At 55.5% G+C, this 22,197-nt stretch overlaps 1 protein-coding gene across 9 annotated transcripts in view; it reads right to left on the reverse strand.

The window, feature by feature from the left end:
- Positions 1–22,197, reverse strand: part of DAB2IP (DAB2 interacting protein) — a 209,595-nt gene that overhangs the window by 86,099 nt on the left and 101,299 nt on the right. For 8 of the 9 annotated variants that reach the window (XM_042245746.1, XM_042245744.1, XM_042245748.1 and 5 more), the window contains one exon: positions 797–945. The exons of the other annotated variant lie outside the window; for it this stretch is intronic. In XM_042245746.1, coding sequence (XP_042101680.1) covers positions 797–945 — 149 coding nt within the window. The remainder of the gene's footprint in view (positions 1–796; positions 946–22,197) is intronic. 9 annotated transcript variants of the gene reach the window in all.

Here is a 22,197-nt window from a genome sequence, read left to right on the forward strand (position 1 = left end):
TGCCCCCGCACACGGACAGGATGGCTTGTCCTTGCGAGCTGAAGCCTGCTCTTGCCAGTGACTCCTGGCAGGCTGAACCACCTCCCCTCTCTCCTCTGCCCCACAAGCCACCTCCCCTTGGAATTTCCACACCTGCTCCAGTCTGGCCCGGGAAAAGGAAACGGGGAATTGGAGACACCCCTGGGAGTGGAGAGGTGAGAGAGGGAGCAGCTGCCCGGGGCTGGAAAGGATGAGGCCCTTCTTCCTTGGCCTCGGGCACTGCCCGCTCGCTCGCCCCAGCCCCCAGCGGAGCACGCGCCCTACTTAGAGCAGATGTGTCCCCTAAGCGACCCAGCCCCCTGCTCCTCCCCTCCAGATGTTCACCCTTTTCCTCACCGCTGGGTCTCCGCAAAACCCAGCCGAAATGCCTTTCGTATCGGGCACTCAAGGGCTCCAGAGGCAGGGAGATGGATCCTCGGGTGGAGGTGCCACTTCAGCCCCCAGCGCCGGGCACTGCACCGCCCGGGAAACAATGCCCACCACGGCGAGGCGAGGCAGGACTTCTCGGGGAAGGCACTTCCCTCCGGGCCTCGACCCGAGGTTCGGGCACCTCGTCCTCACCCACCCGGGGGAAGAGAGAAGGGTCCTCCCGTCGCTCCTCCCCGGTCCGAGGTGGCCCCACAAGTTGCCGGAGGGCGGCGTGGGGAGCCCTCGCGCTTTCGGCGCGCCCCCGTCCCGGCTCTCGCTTTGTCCCCGCGCCCTCCCGGGCGCATCCCGGGGCGGCGGCGCGCGGAGGCCGGGCCGGCGGCGGGCTCACCTCTCATTGTCCGCGGCGGAGGCGGCGGCGGCGGCGGCGGCGGCGCTGCGGAACCCCGGCAGGATGTGGCGGAAGCTGTGGTTGCGGTCCAGCTTGGGCTGGCTCTTGGTGCGCTTGATGGAGCCCTTGAGGCGGCGGCTGAGGAAGCCCTGCGCGCGGGGCGACAAGAGGGGGAAGGGGAGGCGGGGTTAGCGCGGCGGCGGGTCCGGGACCCGCGCGGGACCCGCGCCCTGGCTCGGGCGGCCGCGCGGCCGAGGGCGGGCGCGGGCTCGGCCTCGGCCCCTGCAGCTCGCGGCCCGCGCCGCCCGCCTGCCGACCGAGCGCCGACGGCCCGGCCCGCGCAGAGCGGCCCAGCCCACCCCGCGCCACCCGCCCGTCCGCCAGCCAGCCAGCCACGTCGCCCCCGCCCCCTAAGCCGCTGTTGCCATGGCGACGCCGAGCCGAGCCGCACCGGCCGCGACCGAGGATGCCCGAGCCCCCCGGGGCGCGGGGGCGGGGGAGCCCCCGGGGCCGAGGGGGCGGGGCTGCAGGGGGGCGGGGACCCTCGGGGAGCCCTCCGCGGCCGCAGCCCCTTCACCTCTGAAGAGTAACGAGGTCACACCCCCCCACCCACCTGGAGGAGTCCACGCCCCCATCCCGGTCCGGGATTGCCTCCACCGGTGGAGGTGAATGTTCTAAGTCTGGTTGGTAAAGATGGGGGAAACTAAGGCTCTCCACGAGCGGGCGTCGGGTCCTCTGGGGAACAGCCGGCCAGCGCAGCTCCTGGTCACCTGGACCCCTAACCCGGGTGTCTTTCCTTTCGCAGGTGACTGTCACAGGTCCTCGGGGTGGAGCCCTTTGCCTGGAACCATGGTACCCCAGCAGGGGCAACCCCCCTACCGACAGGGTGACCTAGCATCTAGCTCAGGGAGGAGCTGAAGGGTTTGCTGAGTATCCACACTGCGGGCTTCAAGATTTGGAGCCACCTCTGGGGGGAGGCTGGACCTTCTCTAGAGGGACTGCTGCTTGGCCCATTCGTGACTTAGGGCAGTGGGGGGGTGGGGGGAGGTGGTGGTTCAGCTCCTGGGAGGAGTATGGCAGATCTCAGCCGGGCTCCCCATGTAGCCATTCATCCATCTACCAGGCTGCACTGGACTCTGAGACCTGAGCCTAAGCTGAGCCCAGCCCCAGAGCTCCAGGTCTAATAGAAGAGACAGGGAGGAGACAGCAAGCAGTACAGCAGGTTGAACCAGTGTTCCCTTTAGAAGTGACGGGGTAGACTGGGGGCTGAAGCGGCCACAGCCTGGTGTGTTTTGGACTTGGCACCTTCAGGCAGTTGGAGGGAGGGGAAAACTGAAGGAAGAGGGATTCCCTGTGAGTCAGGTTGTCCAATATGGATTTTGGGGACTCACCTACCCCAGCCTCACTTCCAGGTGATATAAGGACAGAGGGGATGGGATATTAACTCATTTGGAAGTTAACATTGTACGCAATCTGAACACCACATTTCATCCGTCACACCACATTTCATCCATCACCTCTCTGGTCTGGAGAGAGAGTTGGACATTTACTGTCGGCCACACCCTTGCTGGGTCTGTCCATCTCCCTGATCCTAGCACCCTAGATGTGATGAGGACAAATATTGATTACACACATCATCTCATGTCACCCACACAAAGAGAAATGACAATAAACATCCCTTTCTGCAAATGAAGAAACCTTGCTCAGAGAGGTGAAACGACTCACCCAAGGACACACAGCTTCCAGGCCTGCCTGATGTCCATAGGACCCCCCCTCCTCTGCCCACTTTCTTCAAGCTTTCCCTTTTCTGATCTTTCTGCCCCTACTTTCCCCTCCCTCTCAATCTTTCCCGTTCATAGAAGACCAATTCCTGTAGCCACATGTCAAAATTCTGCATATCCTTCAAGGCCCAGCTGAAATGCCATCTTATTCAGGCCTTCCCAGGTAGTGGAGTGCAAATGCCTCTCACCTCTACAGTCTGGTATTACCCATTAAGGTACTCTAATCACCTGCAGTTCAACAACTAGAGGGTTAGGTCACCCACTTCCAGAGGGGTGATGTAGATGTATCAGAAACGGTGGCAGGCCAGGGGAACGGCATGCTTTCTGGGAGACACAGCAACAAAGCAGGGACGTGCACCTCCAAATAAGCTCTTGCCGCTCCCAACCTTGGCCTCTTGCCAGGTGTGGGAGGAGGGGGAAGCACCTGGCTAACTTGGAGGGGTTCTTCTCTCACAGGTGTTGTCATCAGGAGAGTTCTGCCAACGGGCTTATAGTTTTTCTTGGTTTTTATTCTCCACCCTGATGAAAATTTTACAGTTTTTACACTCTTGTGGTACAAAGAACCATGGAGCATGTTTCACAATTTATGTAGTTCATCATGTAGCAATGTGGACAGTTCTCTCCTATTCCTGAGTTTAAAAAAAAAAAAAAAGTTTTCTTCCTTCTAGGAGGTTGAATGGGACACATATCAGTTTGTCTTTCCACCCTCACCCATCCAATTTACCCTTAATACTCATCTGGTAAGCATTACTTGTTATCTTTAAAGTCTATTCTGGATGGACTCCCCGGCAGCCACCCATACTGATCATAACCTTGCGGACTCAAACTCTAACGTTCACTCATTTCTCCACTGTCAAGAGCCTACTACATGCTAGACACGATGACCAAGACCATGAACACTATGAGGTGAGCACTATATAGAATAAGAGGCGGACAGGGAGCTCAGATTCACTGGGGAGGTGACTGTTCGGGGGAATGGAGAAGTCCCCCATTAAGCCCCACCTCACCACACATGTCCACCCTGGAGGACCTTGAATCCCCCTGAGGACCCAGCTCAGAGACTCTACATATGGCAGGTTGAACAAATGCTCATCATCCTAGAAGGCTCAGCTGCAAGGGGACTCAGATCCAAAAAACTGTATTATAAGGGTGACTAAGGCCCAGAGAGGGGAAGGGTCTTTCCCAAGGTCACACAGCAAGGGTAATCAAAGACTCTGGCCTCCAGTTCCCTGCCCTGTCCAGCCTCACAGCTTGCCTACTGACCTCCTGCATGGGGTGAAGGGACAAGGGTGGCTCCCCACCAGCCCTGGATGAAGAGAGATGACCTTTTCTCCTGTCCTTTCATGGGCAGGCCCCAAGACATGATTTCTGGAAGCAGCTGCAGCCTTAAACTCAGAAAGAGGGACTAGTCGATCTTTAGTGAGAGGCAGTGGGCAAACCATGTCCCTTCTTTCAGTAAAAAAGGGTACTCGAAACTCACTACACTGACAGTGTCCAATGGCTGAGAGCTGGGAGCCAGAGGCCCACAGATAGGGCTCAAATCCAGCTCCAGAGACCACTGGCTGCAAGATGCTATGCAAGGCCCCTCACCTCTCTGAGAAATGGGTGGGGCCTGCAAGGAGGATGAAGTAGGACAGACAAAAATCTACCCCCAACTTTGCACAACCCCAGGGCCTGGGTTTACCTACCTCTCCAGGAGGCCATCTCTGACTACATACTCCAGCCCAGCTGATCACATCCCTCAGGCCAGCTGAAGTCCTATCATAGCACTTGTGTCCAAGTCCTAGTTCAGATAGTTCAGTTCAGTTCAGCCGCTCAGTCGTGTCTGACTCTCTGCGACCCCATGAATCGCAGCACACCAGGCCTCCCTGTCCATCACCAACTCCCGGAATTCACTCAGACTCGCGTCCATCGAGTCAGTGATGCCATCCAGCCATCTCATCCTCAAGCCGTGGGCAAATAACTGGACCTCTCTGAGCCTCAGTGTCCCTACCTGTGAAATGGGTTAAGGATGATACCTACTCTATTCCTGCTAAGTTGCTTTAGTTGTGTCTGACTCTTTGTGACTCCATGGACTATAGCCCGCTAGGCTCGTCAGTCCATGGGCTTCTCCAGGCAAGAATATCGGAGTGGGTTGCCATACCCTCCTCCAGGGTATCTTCCCAACCCAGGGATCAGACCCCCATCTATTACGTCTCCTGCATTGGCAAATGGGTTCTTTACCACTAACGCCACCTGGGAAACCCTGCTTATAGGGTCATGGGAAAGATTAAATGAGATAAGCTATCGTCAGTAAAATGGTAAATACTAAGCAACTAAGCACAGTAGTTGCCAGCTTTATTATCACTATACCCTAGGCTGGCTCTGATACAATTTTGCCCTGAGAAGGTACGGGACCACCCCAGGCGGGAGTCCGTCTAGGCTCTCTGAGGAGCTTAAAAGCACTGTGACAGCAAGGACGGGGCTGGTGTCATGCCCAGTGAATGAATGAACGTGCTTGCAGAATTATCCTGCAGACACAGAATATGGCTCAGTTTGGTAGTTTTGAACTCTTTTAAACACGCACTTTCTTCTAAAGCAACCTCACAGAGACTCTGAAGGTTCAAAGTGCCCGGCCGGGCGGGGCTGCTCCGGTGGAGGCCTCAGCTTTCATTCACGGGCCCAGGGTCTGATGTCTAAAGCTCAGTGAGGTGCCTGCCCAGTCCGCAGGGCCCAAGCCTGCCCCCTCCCCAGACGGGGTGCTCTGCCTGTGCTAACACAGCCCTGTTCCCGTGCACTTAGGTCAGCTGTGGCCCCAGGGGCTTTAGCACGAGCTGCTGCCTGGTGTCACTACCCCCCACCCTTTGGTGACTGGGTGTGGACAGCCCTCAAAGCCTCTGCCCATCTCTGTGACAACTCACTGCCTATGTGGACGTCTACCCTCCCACTGATCCATGTCAATGTTCCAAGCCCCTTGGGCTTCCATCCATGTCAATGACCAAAGGGCAAGAAAGTCTGGAGTGGAGGACAGACAGGCCCGTGGGGTCTCTGGCTGGCAGGACCCGAGTTCTCAGCTGCTCTCCCATCTCTATTCCTGACACTCCAGTTCTCTGTCCTCCCATGCTGTCCCCCACTTCTCCAGGAAGTTCCGGGAGACCTTCTCCAAGGTCTTTCAGAATTCCAGACACAGGATTTCTTTGTTCACCATGTCAATCAATTCCATGTGATGATGATGATGATAAGCTACCAGTTATGGAGCTCCTACTCTGCCAAAGTCGCTATGCCCGGGGCACTCACACAACCTGTCTGGATCCCAGGGAGGCGATCCTAGGAGGGCCAGATGCCTCTGATGGGGAATCTTCATGGGGACATGTGCGTCAGAATTCAGGAGGTTTGGGGTTTTCAAGTAGGGAAGCAGAGGCTCAGAGAATTTAAGCTGCTTGCAGAGAGTGGCAGAGCTGTTAGGTGGGCGAGCTGGGACTGTAATTAGGAAAGATCTAGTCTCTAGGAGTGCAGGGAAGGGATCCCCTTACACATACATGCATGCCACACACACATACACAGTCAAGTGTCAAAGGCCAGAGCAGAAGTTGACTGCTCAGCCCCTCTTCCTTATACCCAAGGCACTATGCTGGGCCTGGGAAAGGGAGAAAAGAAGGAAAGGTGGGCTTCTCCCTGAGTGCAGGACTGTCACCTGCGGCTCACAGGTGAGGATCTGGAGGTTCAGAGAGGGGAGCCTTGCCCACTCCCATCCTCATGGGTGCATCCATCCCCACCCAGGAGGCAGCATCTGGCAGGGCGAGGGTGGGGGGGTGGTATGGGTTTGCATTCCAGCGACAGCACTTGGGCACCTGGGAGTCATGGGTCACCACTGGACTCTCAGCCCACTTCTCACCCGAATGTAAAGCACTCAGCACCACGCATGGCACATAGTAGGTGCTCGGGCAGCCCCCAACTCCATCGTCTGTTTGGTCCTGCATCCTGAAGGTAAGCTTTCATCACCTTCTTCCCTTTAACAAACCAACTCCGAGTCACTGCCAGTGGGTGGGTGGGCCTGACCTGCGGCAGTGCTCAGGATGGAGGCAGAAGCCCATGGTGTCCCCTTAGCCCAGGCCCAGCTTCTCCTTCGTGGCCATATCTAAGGGCTGCACCCAAACAGAGATGCTTCAAAGGAGGAGGCCATCTGAACAGGCATGTCTCTCCATTTCTTTCTGAGGCTCTGTGCAAATGCCAAAAACTCACCTAAACAGGAAAGGGAGGGGACAATTCCACCTAGATATTGCCATCTCTCTGCGCCCCAGGTGAGGAGATATGCTCCCAGAGGCTGGCAGGCAGACCTGATGCTCTGGCAGGCTGAAAGGAGCACCTCACTCTCTCTACCCTAGTACAGGCTCCAGGGAGGGGCAGGGGTGATTAAGAAGCCCTGCTTCCAAGATAACAGGGTGAGAGCCAGGAGGGCCCACAGCTGGCAGCCAGGCCAACGCCCACATGACACAGAGAGTCACCCAAGACCCAGAGAGCAGGGGGACTTTCCCAGAGTCACCGAGCAGGGCAGGGGCAAACCATTGTCCAACCGAGGTTCCCGTTTCTCCTTGCCCAGTGCGCTCTTGCAACATCAGCATGCTTCAGAACCGCCCAGCTCCCTGGGTTTCCTCTTTCCAGGCCTCAGTCTTCCCATCTGTACTACGAGGGCCTGGGTTGGGTGATCACCATGCTCCTTTCTAGAGCTGACATTTGACGATTCTCTAAAGCTAGAGCAGCTGTCTTCTACAGCCGGGCTCTCCCATGCTTGGCACTAGCAGCGCCAGCAAATTCTGTGGCTTTGCCCCAATCCTTCAGATGCTCAATTCCTCCTGCCCTCTTTCCTGGCTATGGGGGATCTGCCCTCAGCAAGCTGCCAGGCCTCCCTGGCCGCCTCCCCTGGGAACTACGCACCATCAAAGAGGGTCCCAGCTGGGGAATGACTCAGTAATGGGGGAATGTCAGACACTGTGACAGGTGAAAGCAGAGAGGAATTTAAAGGCAGGGTCAAGTTAGTGCCTTCCCGGTGGCCACCCACTCACAGGCCACCCTGTGCCCATAGAAGCCTCCCTAAGCCTGTGCCAGTGCTCCTTTCAACATGAGTCCTCCACATTCCACCCTACCCAGAGAAAGCAGTCTACTCAGTCACCCAAAGAGAACCAATTCACGGGCCATGAGAACCAGGAGGCGACTGGAGCCTGACACTCAAGGATCACTCTTGCATTACAATATTGCCCTGAGGGACTTTCCTCGTGGTCCGGTGGTTGAGAATCCACCTTGCAATACAGGGGACGAAGGTTCAGTCCCTGGTTGAGGAACTAAGATCCCATATGCTGGGGAGCAACGAAGACCCGACACAGTCAAATAAATAAATAAATATTTTAAAAAAAACAGTGTCTGGATAACTACAATCAAACATGTTCTCGTGGAGAAATGCGCTGTGCTCAGTTGCCCAGTCGTGTCCAACTCTTTGCGACCCCATGGAGATTGTAGCCCGCCAGGCTCCCCTGTTCATGGAATTCTCCAGGCAAGAATACTGGAGTGGGTAGTTGTTCCCTTCTCCAGGAGATCTTCCCAACCCAGGTCTCCCACATGGCAGGTGGATTCTTTACCGTCTGAGCTACCAGGGAAGCCCAGGAGAAATACCCAGGGCCAGAAACACACCCAAGTTCAAGGACATGCACAGAGCACATGGTGGCGGGGGCGGGGGGGAACATAGTCACAAAGAAATGCATGTATGATCAGAACAGGTCTCCCCGGCACCACCAGATATACACACAAATGCATGTGCACACCAACCAACACACACATAAATACACACTACCATGAAACACACAAGTAAACATACAAATATACTGGGACAGGCTCACACATTGACACACATACTCAGCTGTCATCAGGCACTCACAGAGCTACACTGACGGCCAGGCCAAACCCACCAGCCCACATGCGCTCACGAGAGTGGCCGGGTAAGCACAAAGAGCCAGGAGCCCAGACCTTGGGCCGGAGGGGAGAAACTGGCTCCCTGTAGTGGTCTCCACAATCAGGCGGGTCTCATCTTGTGCCAGTCTCCGAGGACGACCTACTTGCTTCTCTTGCACCCTGGTAACTGTCTTCACAGTTCTCTGAACGTGTGGTTTCTGGGCGCCTTGAGGCCTGGCAGGTTGTTCAACAGGATCACACCCCTACCCAGAGCTGGAGACCCCTGCCCCAAACATCTCTCCCTCTGTCCATCACCACTCCTAAAACACCACCACGTGATGCAGCTGATTAGGTCTAAGGAATCTCTGGGTGAAACACACTACTTTCCCTCCCCCTCCCCCAAGAGGCATGGTAGCAGAGTCTTCCCCCAGTTAACGTCGTGGGCCCTAGGCCAGTGACCTAACTGCTCTAGCCTATTTCCTCTTCTGTAGAACGGGAAAGATAGCAGCCATCCCACAGGTTGTTGGAATGAGTCAGTGGGATCATGCATGGAAAGAACTCAGCCCGTTTCCCGGCACATGGCAGAAATACTAGCTCCTGTCATCAGCACTGTCACTGTCGTTGTTTTTATCGCTCAGACTTTGCTCAGCTCCCAGGGGCCAGCCCAGCAATTAGCCAGAAGGAAAGAGAAAGCGGCAGCTCACAGAGCAATCTCTAGGACCCAGAGCTCCTGTGATGGAGAAGGGGGCTGGTCCACTTTCCTGCACCCCAAAAAAGGCTGGCTCTCTGCCCTCAAAGGCCCCTCCGTCCAGCTGGAGAGGTAGCCCAGGCCATTCCTAGGCACCCGAAGGAGGCTCCTGGCTGCTTTGGCCGCCTCCAACCCTGCCACCCTCCCCCTGTTCATTCTCCAAGAGCATCCAGAGGGACCCTTCGAAAAACAGATGAGATCCTGCCGCGGACCAGCTGCACTCCCTTCCACAGTTCCCCAGGGCTCCTGGGGTGAAGGCCTACCTGCCTGGTGAGGCCCGAAGCCCCTCAGGATCTCCCCCTGCTTGGATCCCAGGGGCTTCAGCGGTGCTCCTGCCACAGGGCCTTGGCACAGGCTATTGCTACTGCCTAGGACAGAGGCCCCTCCTGCCCAGTGGGCCCTGCACATCCTTCAGTCTCTCCTCAGCCTTCTCAGGGGCCTCCCCGATGCCCTCACATTGAACGAGATCTCCCTGCAGACCTATCATAGTTGTAGTTAAACGTCTGCTTCAGACCTCCCTCCCCTACGGAATTATGGGGGCCATCGTGGCCTGGGTCCCCAGCGCTGGACACCTCGCAGGTATTCCATATATACTTCCTGAATGAATGAACGAGTATTTATGATATAAAAGAAAAAAGAGGAAGGCAGACAGAGAATATGCTCTGAGAGGCTTTTTAGGGGGGTCCACTTGGGGTCAATATGAGTGGACTTGCTGGAGGAGGCAGCTTTTGAGGGCATAATAGAAACACTGAAAGGGAGGCAGTGGTTGGGCTTGCTGAGATCATCTGGGGCAGGGCAGCCATATAAGGGGTATTCCAGGCAGAATCCCAGTTCAGGCAACGGAGCTGAGGTAGGACAGCAGCAGGCCTGACTGGCTTCGAAGGCCCTGGAGCGATCACAGGTCTTCTGACCTCCAAGTTACACACCCTCTCCCCAATGCAGAGCATGCCCAGGTCGAGGGGGGCTCTTAGAAACCCTGAGAGTGTAGAGGAGGGGGCATGCAGTTGGGAAGCTGGGAGGGGGAAATGAGGACATCAGAGAGGCCGTCCCAGTGCCTGCCAGTGCCCAGGACTGAGCGACATCAGTGACCAGAGGCCAGACACTCATTCCTACTGTCTCAAGCAAGAATGTGATAACCCAGAGCAGCCGGGAGTGACTCACTGCCCCATGAGCCCACCCCAGAGGTCTGGACGGCCACATGCACTGCATCAGCTCTTCAAGCCCTCGGCCAGCCCTGACCTCTGGGCGAGTCCAGCTCGAGGCCACATGGCTTCGGGAAAACCAGCTCCCTCCGGGAGCCACACCCCTGCAGCAGGCTCTCTACTCTCTCCCTCTGCCTCCCTACCAGCCCCGTCACGGAGGCCCTGGCACCAGGCCAGTCTTCCTGGGGTGACTCACTGCTTCTCCCTATCAGCACGTCTCTGTCCTGTGCTCTGTGCGCTCTGTGTGAGAGAATGCTCTCAACAGAGGCTTCCTGGCAGAAGTAGCAAGAAAACCATGCGCAGAGACAAGAAATCTGTATTCAAAACCCCGCTCTGTAAGTAACAGTAACAAGAACTATTCCAATGCATTAATAAGAGTAAGCCAGATGTATTTATTAAGCTCTGTCTCAGCTTCAGGCACTATATCAAAAATTTACATGACTTACTCTAATTCTCATAGCCCAGTGTGCAGATAAGAAAATGGAGGCTCAGAGATGTTAAGCTACTTGCACAAGATTGCATAGCCAGGAAGTGGCAGAGCTGGGTTCCACCCAGGTAGTCTGCCCCAGAGCTCAAGTCCTTCCATCATTCCATTACTGCAGTATGAGGCTCTGAGCAAGCGACTTAGCCTCTCTGTGACTCAGTTTCCCTATCTGTAAAATGAGGAGATGGCCTAGCTGATCTCTAAACCCCTTTCCAGCTTAGGCATGCCATCTTTCCCCTCCCTGGTGACCCATTTGCAGGTGACAACAAGGGGGCCTTCTGGAGACAACAGCTTGCCAGAAGGAAGGATGCTCATGGTGGAACTTCAGGCGCTACTGGGATGGGGAGCTTCTGTTGAGTAAGATGGCCTCACCCCGCCCCCCTCCCAGGTACCTTGCTGGCCAGGGCTAGCCCTGGAGCATCAAGGCAGGGGAGAGGAGCTATCCTATTTCTCCCTGGACCACAAGCCACCAGGGAGCACCAGGACCCCAGGGTGCTCCCAAAGGCCAGAGCAGGAGGGAGCGGCAAGAAGCAGGGGGCAGCCCCATAAATCCACCTGAGTGAGCAGTGCGTTTAAAAGCCCTTTTCACTACAGGATACAAAATGCACCGTTTGGGGAGAGGATTTTATAGGCTATTTCTCCTTCTAGGTTGATTTACCATCTACAGGCCAGGCTCACCTGGGCGCCTGCCCCTGAGGGATCATGGGAACCCATGCAGCGGAGGCAAGGTCAATTTCAAGGCAAGACTGTGGTGGTCCGGGTGGCTTGTCCTGACCTCCTCCCAAGTGGTTGGCCACTGGGCTTCGGAGATGTAGTGGGCTGTCAGGAGCTGGGGGTGTTAGCTCACCCACTCCCCTCACCCCACACTCACTCACCGGATGCATTCACGCCTCTCATCGCTCACACATCTTCATCCCACCAGCCCCTCCAGTGCCCGCCACAGGTGAGGCCCTGCCTCTGTGCCTAGGGCTCAGAGAAATCAGAAATAGCCACCACCCTTAAGAAAGTCACCACTCTCTCTGGTGGATGGTTAAGCCACAGCCTCTGTGTTCTAGAGCCTGGGGTGGGGATGCCTGCAGGAACCACGGTGGGGGTGGGTATGGGGGAGGGAAGGAGCTTTCAAGGAAGGGAAATGGGGAGGAACCATGGGCAGAAGGGCCAGCCTGCACAGAGGCAAGGACCCCGGGACAGGCCTGGGGGCCTCAATGCTGGCGGGGGAGCCAGATCACCCCTCCTGGCAGCCATTGATGGCGCTGGAGGGGGACAGGAACAATCACGGCTCGTTTTAGATGTTCCCTAAGCAATTCCACGAGAAAAGTTACTCATCCCCCGGCAGGGCCTTGTGTTGGAAACAGATGCCATTGCCGCCACTTCCAAAGAGGGCCTCCTGGCTTGGGAACAATTCCCACCCGAGGACTCAGATATAATTATGTCTGCAATCCAACCCAAATGCCACTTGGTGTGACAGAGGCAATCACTTCATTTCTATATGGGGTTGGGAGGAGGCATCTGAGCTCTGGCTCCCCACTCCCAGGTTCCTGGGTTCCCTAAAAAAGGGGAAGGCCTTCAGGGGCCATATGTCAGGGTGGGAAGAGGGGAGCCAGGGTATCTGCCCTGCTCATGCCCCTTCTGACATGGAGGGGTGGCAGGGGTGGCCAGAGCAGCTGCAGACAGGGGCAGAACATGATGAGATCAAATGCCAGCTCCGTCCCTGATCTGCTGTGTGACCTGGGTCAGCGCACCTCCCCTCTCTGGGCCTCAGTGTTCTCATCTATTAGATGGAGAGACTAGCAACACTGGCCAGCAGAGACTGGGTTGTGCATTGTGGGCCAGGCTCTGCAAGACCTCCATTGTCCAGGCTCACGAGCTGAGCAAGCTTCAGCAAGTCCTTCACTCTCCGTCTGGCTTGGTTTTGTCACTTTAAAAAAAAAATGGGATTTGTGTTATATGCCTCATGGTATCTATCATCAGATGATACCCAGTGAGGGCTAAGCAGAAGGCCTGACCCAGAGGACTGCGCAAAACAGCCTTTACGACCACGCCCCACTCCTTATGCAGACAGTAAGGAGCTGGGACTCACATCCAGGTGGACCGGACTTTGTCAGAGGACACCCAAAATGGAGTGTCTACTAGTCCAGCCCGGTGACCACAGTGCAGACACACTGCCCACCCACCTGCACATGGGCCCCTGCTCTTGCTGGGAGGCTGCCTGGGCCCCAGATCTTGCCCCTCTCCATGTCCCTGATGAGGGTCCCCTTTCACAGATCCGAAAGCTCTCTGGACAACATAGTCCGGTCAGCTCAGCCAATGGTGCCAGACCCAGCTGCCCACGGGCACTCCTGTTTGGAGCTGTTCCATCCAACCGGCAGTAGGCTCTGCAGTCTGCGTGGCTGGACCCCATGGCCCCGGGGTGGGGGCCACACAAAACGCCCCCGGATTTCCACTCTCCTTTGGGAGTTTCCGCCCAGGCAGCCACTTGCTGCCCTCTGCTGCCCCCAACTGGGCAGAAGCCGCCCTGCGCGGACACCTCCGGCTCCTTCCATCTGTACTCACCACCTATGAATTTGGTCTCTGGTCTCTTGGGGACCCCTGCACCCCACCCCTCTCAACCTCCTGGTCTCAGAGTGGAGGCCTGGGCGCTCTGTGTGAGCAATGTCGTTTTGGACCCTCAGGAGGAGGCGTGGGGCAGGGAGGACCAGAGGCTCTGGGAAAGGGGTGGGGGTAGTGAGCCCCGCCTGCCAGCAAATCGGGGCTTTCTGCAATTTGGTGTGAGATTATTGGCTGAACAGCCCTCAGGGCCAGGGATTCCTGTGCCAGTTTACAGACGGAAAAAGAGAGGCTCAGAGCTGGAGACCTGGCCTGAGCGATCCCACAGAGGGAAGCCGTGGAGCTAAGATTCAAATCCTACCCCTCCCAAGTAGACCTATGGGAAGAGTCAGTACTATGTCCCCAGGACGGAGGACCCCAGGAAGTAGGGGGGCAGGGGGGCTCCTAGTGAAGAAAGGGAGAAAGACGCCCCCCAATAGCATCTCACCTGCCAATCACAGAGAGCCTGACACTCCACTGCGAGTGACTCAAACACCCAACTGATAAGGCTCCTTTTGTGCAAGGAACCTTTGACACAGCGACCGAGGGAGTCAGCCACTGACACCTTAGTGGCGACCAGTTTATCCAGCTCCATGTTGCCCAACAGGCTCAAGTGCAGGACCTTATAGGGACATGGTAGAAGTACTTCTGGAGGACCCCCAGGCAGAAAGGGGTGGGGGGGTGGGCAGAGGTTGTCCTTATTCCCCTCTCCATCACCCCACCCAAGCCAGCACCTCTTGCAATGAGGCAACAGATTCCAGGGCTCCTTGAAGTGAGTTCTTCCTTCAGGGACCCCTGCAAGGGCATTCTAAGCTCAGATGCTGAGGGCAAGGATGAGAAAAGCAGCTTGCTCGCTCCCCGTCCTCTATCCCCCACTCCAGTCCTGATCTCTGATGCTATTGGGGGCATCTTTCTCCCTCTGTTCACCAGGAACCCCCCTCCCCTGACCTCCATCCTGGGGACATAGTACTGACTCTTCCCATAGGTCTACTTGGGAGGGGTAGGATTTGAGTCTTAGCCCCACGGCTTCCCTCTGTGCGATCGCTCAGGCCAGGTCTCCAACTCTGAGCCTCTCTTTTTTCATCTGTAAACTGGCACAGGAACCCCTGGCCCTCAGAACTGCTGTTCTGCCAGGACTCCAGACTCTCTGGAAGGGGAGAGTGGGCAGAGACCAGGGGCTCCAGACTCTCTCCACTGAGTCAGGTATGCTGCTCTGAAGGACACAGTGCATTCCATCCAGATCTCCTCTGGCCAGTTCTGGCTGACCCTCACCTCCCTCTCTGGGGACTCCATGCTGCTGCTGCTGCTGCTGCTAAGTTGTTTCAGTCGTGTCTGACTCTGTGCGACCCCATAGACAGCAGCCCACCAGGCTCCCCCGTCCCTGGGATTCTCAAGACAAGAACACTGGAGTGGGTTGCCATTTCCTTCTCCAGTGCATAAAAGTGAAAAGTGAAAGTGAAGTCGCTCAGTCGTGTCCGACTCCTAGCGACCCCATGGACTGCAGCCTACCAGGCTCCTCCGTCCATAGGATTTGCCAGGCAAGAGTACTGGAGTGGGTTGCCATTGCCTTCTCCGGGGGACTCCATACTCCTATTAATATGGCCTCCCATCCTGTTTGCTCTGTGAGCTGCAATAGATCTGCTGACCCTTGTTTTCCAGCCATGCCCTCACACTTTAGCCCCTCACATTGCTCCCTGTTCTCACTACCACTTGCTCAAGCTATTAATATTTCCCATCTCTCAGCCTTCAGAGGGGCCGTCCAGGCTGCCAGTCCTTTCTCCTCACCTGCCCAGAAATGACTTCATGAAGGCCCAGCTAACCCTGCCTGTTAGGCAAACAAACCCTGTATGTTTGCAGGTAGAAACTACCTTTTACTCCTGTGTGTGTCAATACCCCACACAGGCCCTGAAACATAGCTGGAAGTGTTAGTTGCTCAGTTGCGTCCGACTCTTTGCAACCCCGTGAACTGTAGCCCACCAGGCTCCTCTGTCCATGGAGTTCTCCATGGAGTGGGGAGCCCTTCCCTTCTCCAGGGGATCTTCCCAAGCCAGGGGTCAAACCCGGTCTCCTGCATTGCAGGCAGATTCTACCATCTGAGCCACCAGGGAAGTCCTGAAACACAGTTGGTGCTGGTTAAAAATTTATTAAAAGAAAGAAAAAAGGAAGGCAGTGAAGGGAGGGAGGAAAGTAAGTTAGTACATACCCACAACAGGACTCGCCGACCAGAGCTTGACTCCCACCTCTACCACTCATGGGCTAGCAGACCCTGGGCCCTGAGACTCACTTTCCAAATCTGTAAAATGGATCTGATGAAACCACCTTCTTGTTTCTAATGGGGCAGGCAGCCTCCCAACCCTACCAAATACCACAGCCTGCCCATAGTCCCAGGCCTCAGATGCTGGCCTGGCCTTGATTCAGAAAGCTTGAAACAGCCCCTGACCCCATACTCCCACCCTGCAGACTGTCCTGGGCAGCCCTGGCCACCCTGGGCTGTCTGTGAGGATGTTCCCATCTCCTGCATTCCTCCTGGAGGAAGGCAGATTCGGACCAAATCGACACAGACCAAAATGATAGTAATTTGCCTTTGGGGTTTAAACAGTTTAATAACAATTAGGCTCCATGAAAGACATGGGAGGAGGAGGGTTGAGGATATGGGGCCTGCTCTCTCCACCAACCCTCTCATCTGCAGCACAATGGCCAGACGCTGGGTTGGGAGACTCCAGCTCACCAGCTCATGTGGCTCAAGAGAGCAAGGGACACCAGCCTCACAGGCAAATTTCGGGTACCACGAGGTGCTGGGGCATCCAATCCGGGGCCCAGCACTCCTATCTGCCAGCCATGCTTTGTAGCTGACATCCCTCCACCAGTCTATGGGCCACAGACACAGACATGTCCCATGTAAATATGCTTCAGCCTAGAGTGATGGAGGGAGGCCCAGCAGGTATTCCAGGCAAACCTACTTTCTCTGGGTCTCAGTTGCCCCATCTGTGCAGGGACAGAGCTGGCCTCTGTGATCTGGGGGTTTGACCAGCTTTCCTGTCCACGGGAGTCGCCTTAGCCAACAAGAGGCACTAATGGGGCAGACGGGCAGACCAGGAGGAGGAGCTGTGCTGATGAGCCCTTGGGGGCCTCCAAGGGTAGTCAGACGCACAAAGGTCATTCCCTTCAGCCCCCTCCTCCCAGAAAACATGACGGGGGCGGCAGGAAGGGCCTGGCAGCAGGAAAGAGAGGGCAGGAGGGAGCAAGGCAGGAGGAACACAGGACAGGGGAATAGAGACATCCGGGCTCCATTCCAGGCCTGGCTCCAGACATGCTGTTCGACTTCAGGAAAGGACCCTCCCCTCTCTGAACCTCAGGCCCTGCTCTGTAGAAGGAAGGGTTGGATCAGATAATTTCCAACAGCCTTTCCACCATGGTGTTAAGGGGGGTCATGCACAGTCCTGAATGTTTGTGGTCCTGTACCTGTTTCTCTGTATATGAGAAAGAAAGACAGCTGAAATGTGGAGACGGTTTGGAGAAACCTTGGTAAGAGGGGTGAGCAGGTGAGGAAACCTCAGATCCATATTCCATACTCCTGCCCCTCTGACTCTTGTGTCTTGTAGGGAAAAGTCCAAAGCCCTTACCCACTCACTTTTCTCTCCAGGCTCCTCTCCACCATATTTGCAACTCATTTAACGTCATCTAATCACACAGAGCCTTTGGCTTGTTCCTATTTAGTTAGATCCCACTCTAACTGGAATACTCTTCTCCTTTTGTTCCTGACAAACTCCTATAGATCCCTCAAAGCCCAGCCCCAAAGATCCCTCCTTGAGAAATTCTTCCCCACCCTCGCCAACAAGAGGTAACTGCCCCTGGTTCTGGGTTCTCACAGCATCCCAGGCACATGGGCATCATAGCTTCAGGACCACCTAGGGTACACACACTTGAGCATCCAGTAAAAGTGCGTGGTTGAAAGGAACCAAGACCCACATCTTGAAGCATCCGCAATCAACTGGTACTGAGTTTATCTGTAGCTTCCTCCAGCCCCCTGGGCCTTCCCCTCCCTGACACTTCTCCTCCAACTCGCAAAAAATAGCCCTGAGACCTAATTTCAGCTAAACCTTCAAACACGACTCTTCACTTTCAACTTCCCGAGGAGGAATCAATTGGCTGTCAAGTTTCCCAGTGAATCTGCCACCTCCCACACCCAGGCCCTGCCAGCTCTCCTCAAGGTCGGTGGGAGGGATGGGGGCAGAGGACGGAGGGAGGAAGGACCCAGCCCACACCAGGGGGAGGTCAGGTCTGCCCCGGGCGGTGGGCTGAAGGGACACATGGGGAGACCGGTAGCAGTCACCGTCTCCTTACCCTCTAATCACACCATGAATTCCTCACACATGGGGTGGCCAGTGAGAGGGGACAGCCTGCTGCTGTTGCTGAGTCCTTGGGCTTTGGGGTGGGGGATAGGTCCATACAGAGCCCCTGGACCCAACCCAACAGCTTGTGCAGATCCCAGCTTGCTGCCTGCCTGCTGTCCCTGCCTCTGGCCCTCTCTCGTTTCCAGGATTCGCTGCTGAGAAGACAGAGCGGCGCTTGAACTCAGCCTCACCATCTCTTTAGTGTTAGTCGCTAAGTTGTGGCCGACTCTTTGTGATCCCATGGACTATAGCCCCCCAGGCTCCACTCTCCATGAGATTTTCCAGACAAGGATACTGGAGTGGGTTGCCATTTCTTTCTCCACCTCTTTGGAGCCCAAGAATTGGAGGCCAGCAATGGGCAGGAGGTCCATTTGGTCCTCTGTTCCCAGCTCCTTCCCCATCCTGCCCTCATCCAGGGCCCCACAGAGCTCTCAGGGTCCTGATTGGATGGCCTGCTGGCACTGAGTGACCCTGAGAGACGGCACCCCCACTCCCCTTGTAGGGAGAAGGAAGTTGTACCAGGCAGGCAAAAGCTCCATATCTTGCCTAGGTCACAATGCTGCCATGAGACTCAGTCCCAGGTCTGCTGACTTTACGGCTCATCCCCTTAGTGCATCAAAACATTTAAGCACCTTTTGTATGCCCAGACTACAAAATCCACTCCCCCTATTTTACAGAAGGGTAAACTGAGGCTCTCCCAGGGTCACATGATCTCCAAGAGACAGACATGGGAGCAGCACTGGGTCCCTGATTCCCTGTGGGGTGATTTTGGTCCTAGGCTGACTCACAAAGGGGTGAGGGCCAGCATGTAGGGTGCAAACAGCCCAGACTCAGGAGTGCTCCCAGCTGAATGGTGCCCAGGTCAAGTCCAGCCCCTCCCCGGCCTCAGTTTGCACAGAGGAGGCAGACAGAATGAGGCCTATAGATCCGGACATGGTTCACCATTAAACTGCATCACTGCCAAAGGGCTCTGCTGTGAGAGGTGGTGACATCTCATCACCTGGGTTTGAAATGGCAGCGAAGACGACAGTTATTCAAGTACATCCTGTGGCATCTCGCCTGCCTCCTCCAGGCAAAACCATGTTCCCCAGGTTCCCTTGGGGGCTACACAGAGCAGCAGTCAACGAGCACGAGGATGTGGCTGTGGGAGCAGGCGGGGTGAGCTCAGGTTGCAGGGGAGAGGGTGTGCTTCTGGTCCTGCACAGGGTCGTGTCAAGTCCGTCTCTAAGGCCCAGGCCAGGTGCACCTCTGACCTTCCCCAAGGCATCCTGTCCTCTGCCCCGACCCTGCGCAGATCTTCACTGTTCTGGAGCCAAAAGAGGAAACACAATTCAGCTTGTAGGTGGCTCCATCAGTAAAGAATCCACCTGCAATGCAGGAGACCCAGGTCTAATCGCTGGGTCAAGAAGATCCCTTGGAGAAGGAAAAGTCAATCCACTTCAGTATACCTGTCTGGGAAATCCCATGGACAGAGGAGACTGATGGGCTATAGTCCATGGCGTCGCAAAGAGTTGGGCACAACTTAGCAACTAAACCACCACCACCATCATTTCTATGGACTTCCCAGTTGGCACTAGTGGTAAAGAACCCACCTGCCAATTCAGGAGATGCAAGAGATATGGGTTCTATCCCTGGGTCAGGAAGATCCCCTGGAGGAGGGCACGGCAACTCAATCCAGTACTCTTGCCTGTAGAATCCCACAGACAGAGGAGCCTGGTGGTCCATGGGGTTGCAGAGAGTCAGCCTGGTGGTCCATGGGGCTGCAAAGTGACACACACATACACATGCACGCACGAACGCACAGGGGTTAAGCACCTACCATGGGTCGGACCTGGGCTGACGTGCACACGTGAAGGTCCAGCAAGTCCTTCAAGAAAGAGCAGTCATTCCACACTTTACTGACGAGGACACGTGGCTCAGAAAGGATGAGTGACTAACGAGGTCACATGGGTCACACAAGAGCTGGAATTTGAACTCAGATCCCCACCTCCAAGCTTCCTATTCAAACCCTCTCAGCTCCAAGCACCAGCCCAGGATAGAAATTCGACTCACGCCCCTTTCCTTAACAGCTGCACACAGAAAAGGGCCAAGGTGCCGAGGGAAAGGACACAAACAGTATATGCCCGGCAGTCCTGGTATCCATGCCTGGCTCTGTCACACAGCAGCTGTGATGCCCGGCAAATGACTTCACCTCTCTGAGCCTCAGTCCCCTCATCCATGACATGCAGACACTAATGGTACCACCCTTCAGGGTTGCTGTGAGAAGTGGCTAAAGTGATGGCAGAACACACTTTCCATCCTGCAGACCCTAATCTCACGGGATGAAGAGTCTGGGGGCCCAGTGGCTCAGAAGGCTGGTACTGGCTCTGGATCTGAGCCACAGCAGTTTTCCACACCAGGAAACACAGTGAAGATGCCACGACAGGAAAGAAGCCAAGCCTAGCTGGCAATTAAAGAGCTGCAAATTACAGCAACGTCGAGGTGTGATGATACACCTATTAGAACAGCAAAAGAAGGGGAAGCGGGTAAAAAGTGATGCTGAGGGGGTTCTGGAAGGGTGTGGAGGAAGGGTACTCCTGCTCTGGTTCCAGTCCAGCCAGAGGAGTACATGCATGTGCACTGGGGTCAGGGAGACCCGGGTCCAAATCTTGGCTCCAACATTATGAGCACTTGGAGTTTGGGTGAGGGACTTCACTTCTCTGAGCCTCAGTTTTCTCATCTGTAAAATGGAGTGATCGAAGTATCAGCTTCAGGGTTGTCTTACAGATTAAAAGAGATGAACATAGCACAGCAGCCTTGATGATTAGTCATCGTCCCTTAAGGTGTCCCCAAGGCTCAGCCCTGGTGGCCGCGGCCCGGGGGTCTGGGGAAAGCAGGTCGCAGCCTGTTCCAGCTGATTCGATCAGGGTCTCCCAGGTGCCAGCCTCCTGTCCTCCCCACAGCTGGACACTATCTCCCAAGGGCCCTGGTCGCCCAGGGAGGTAACCTGGAATCCTTTCTCAGAGGCTGATCTGACCCAGAGCCTGGGGCTGAGAACTGCCTTTTATATGAGCCTATTAAAAATGCAGATATCCAGGCCCCACCCCTGGCCCACTGCACTGAAATCTTGAAGGGGTCCAAGAATATTTTGAGAGCATTTTTATGACACACAGACAGGCGGAAGAATCGGTGGCTCTGAGGAAAGTCCTCTCCCTTTAGCTGGGGACTTGAGGCTCCACTCGACCCAGACCCAGTCCAGCTTCCCAGCCTCACCTCCTGCCCTGACCTCTGGACCCCTCAGCTCCAGTCCCAGCAAGCATTTCACCATTGCATAAACACGTCAATTTCTAGCATGCCCCCACGCCTTGGCAACTGCTGTCCTCCCTACCTGGAACTCCTTCTCTCACTGTCCCTGCCTGCTCAATTGCCAAGGACCCTTCAAGAGTCAGTTCAAAATTCAGTTCCCAGGGGATATCCACTCCCACCTCACCTGAAACCACATATCACACGATACAGCGACAGCCGGGCCTGTGACCTCTCTGTTTCCTCCCTCAAAACCTCCTTCCCCCTGATCCCCTGAGGACTGGCTCCTCATTCCCTGGACTTCAGCTCAACTATAACTTGCCAACCACACCACCTCAAGGAAGCCCTCCTAGTTTTCCCTCTCACAGCAGTCTACTTTTCTCTTTTACAGCACATAGCTCCAACACAAGAATGTCAGCTCTTAAGGTCAAGGGCTTTATCCACCTGGTGCTGTCTTGGCCAGCTCCTCCCACTTGGCCCCAGTGCCAAGAATGGTACCTGGCACACAGCAGGCATGCCGTCAGGATGGCTGAATGAATGAGTGGATGGATGAACAACTGAATCAAACATCCATCTCCCCTATAGCCTGAGCTCCCCGGGGAAGAGAACTTGCCTACTTCCCCAGCAGCTGGCACATGGGCAGAGGGGCACAAGGTAACGTGCTGAAACAGGGCAGCAAAAGGACATAAAACTGCAGGTGTGTGGAAGGATGGCTGGGACACAGGGGACATGGACGATCAGAAGTTACAGGTCACTGGGTTCTGTTTCCATAAAGTCCTTCAGGTCTGAAAGAAAAGAGTGGACTGATAGGACTACTATAATCGATAGCTAAGCTGTATATACACTATTCTTTGCTGATTCTGAGATATCATCGATTGAAAGGTACAGCATTGTTTCATGCACCAGCAAGAAAGAGAAAAAATAGCAATTAAATTATGACACCCCACAGGCTGTTATATGAGAGATATTAAAATGTGAAAACAAAAAGGACACATCCTAAGG

Source organism: Ovis aries, chromosome 3 (genome assembly GCF_016772045.2).
Source record: "Ovis aries strain OAR_USU_Benz2616 breed Rambouillet chromosome 3, ARS-UI_Ramb_v3.0, whole genome shotgun sequence".
Lineage (NCBI taxonomy): Eukaryota > Metazoa > Chordata > Mammalia > Artiodactyla > Bovidae > Ovis > Ovis aries.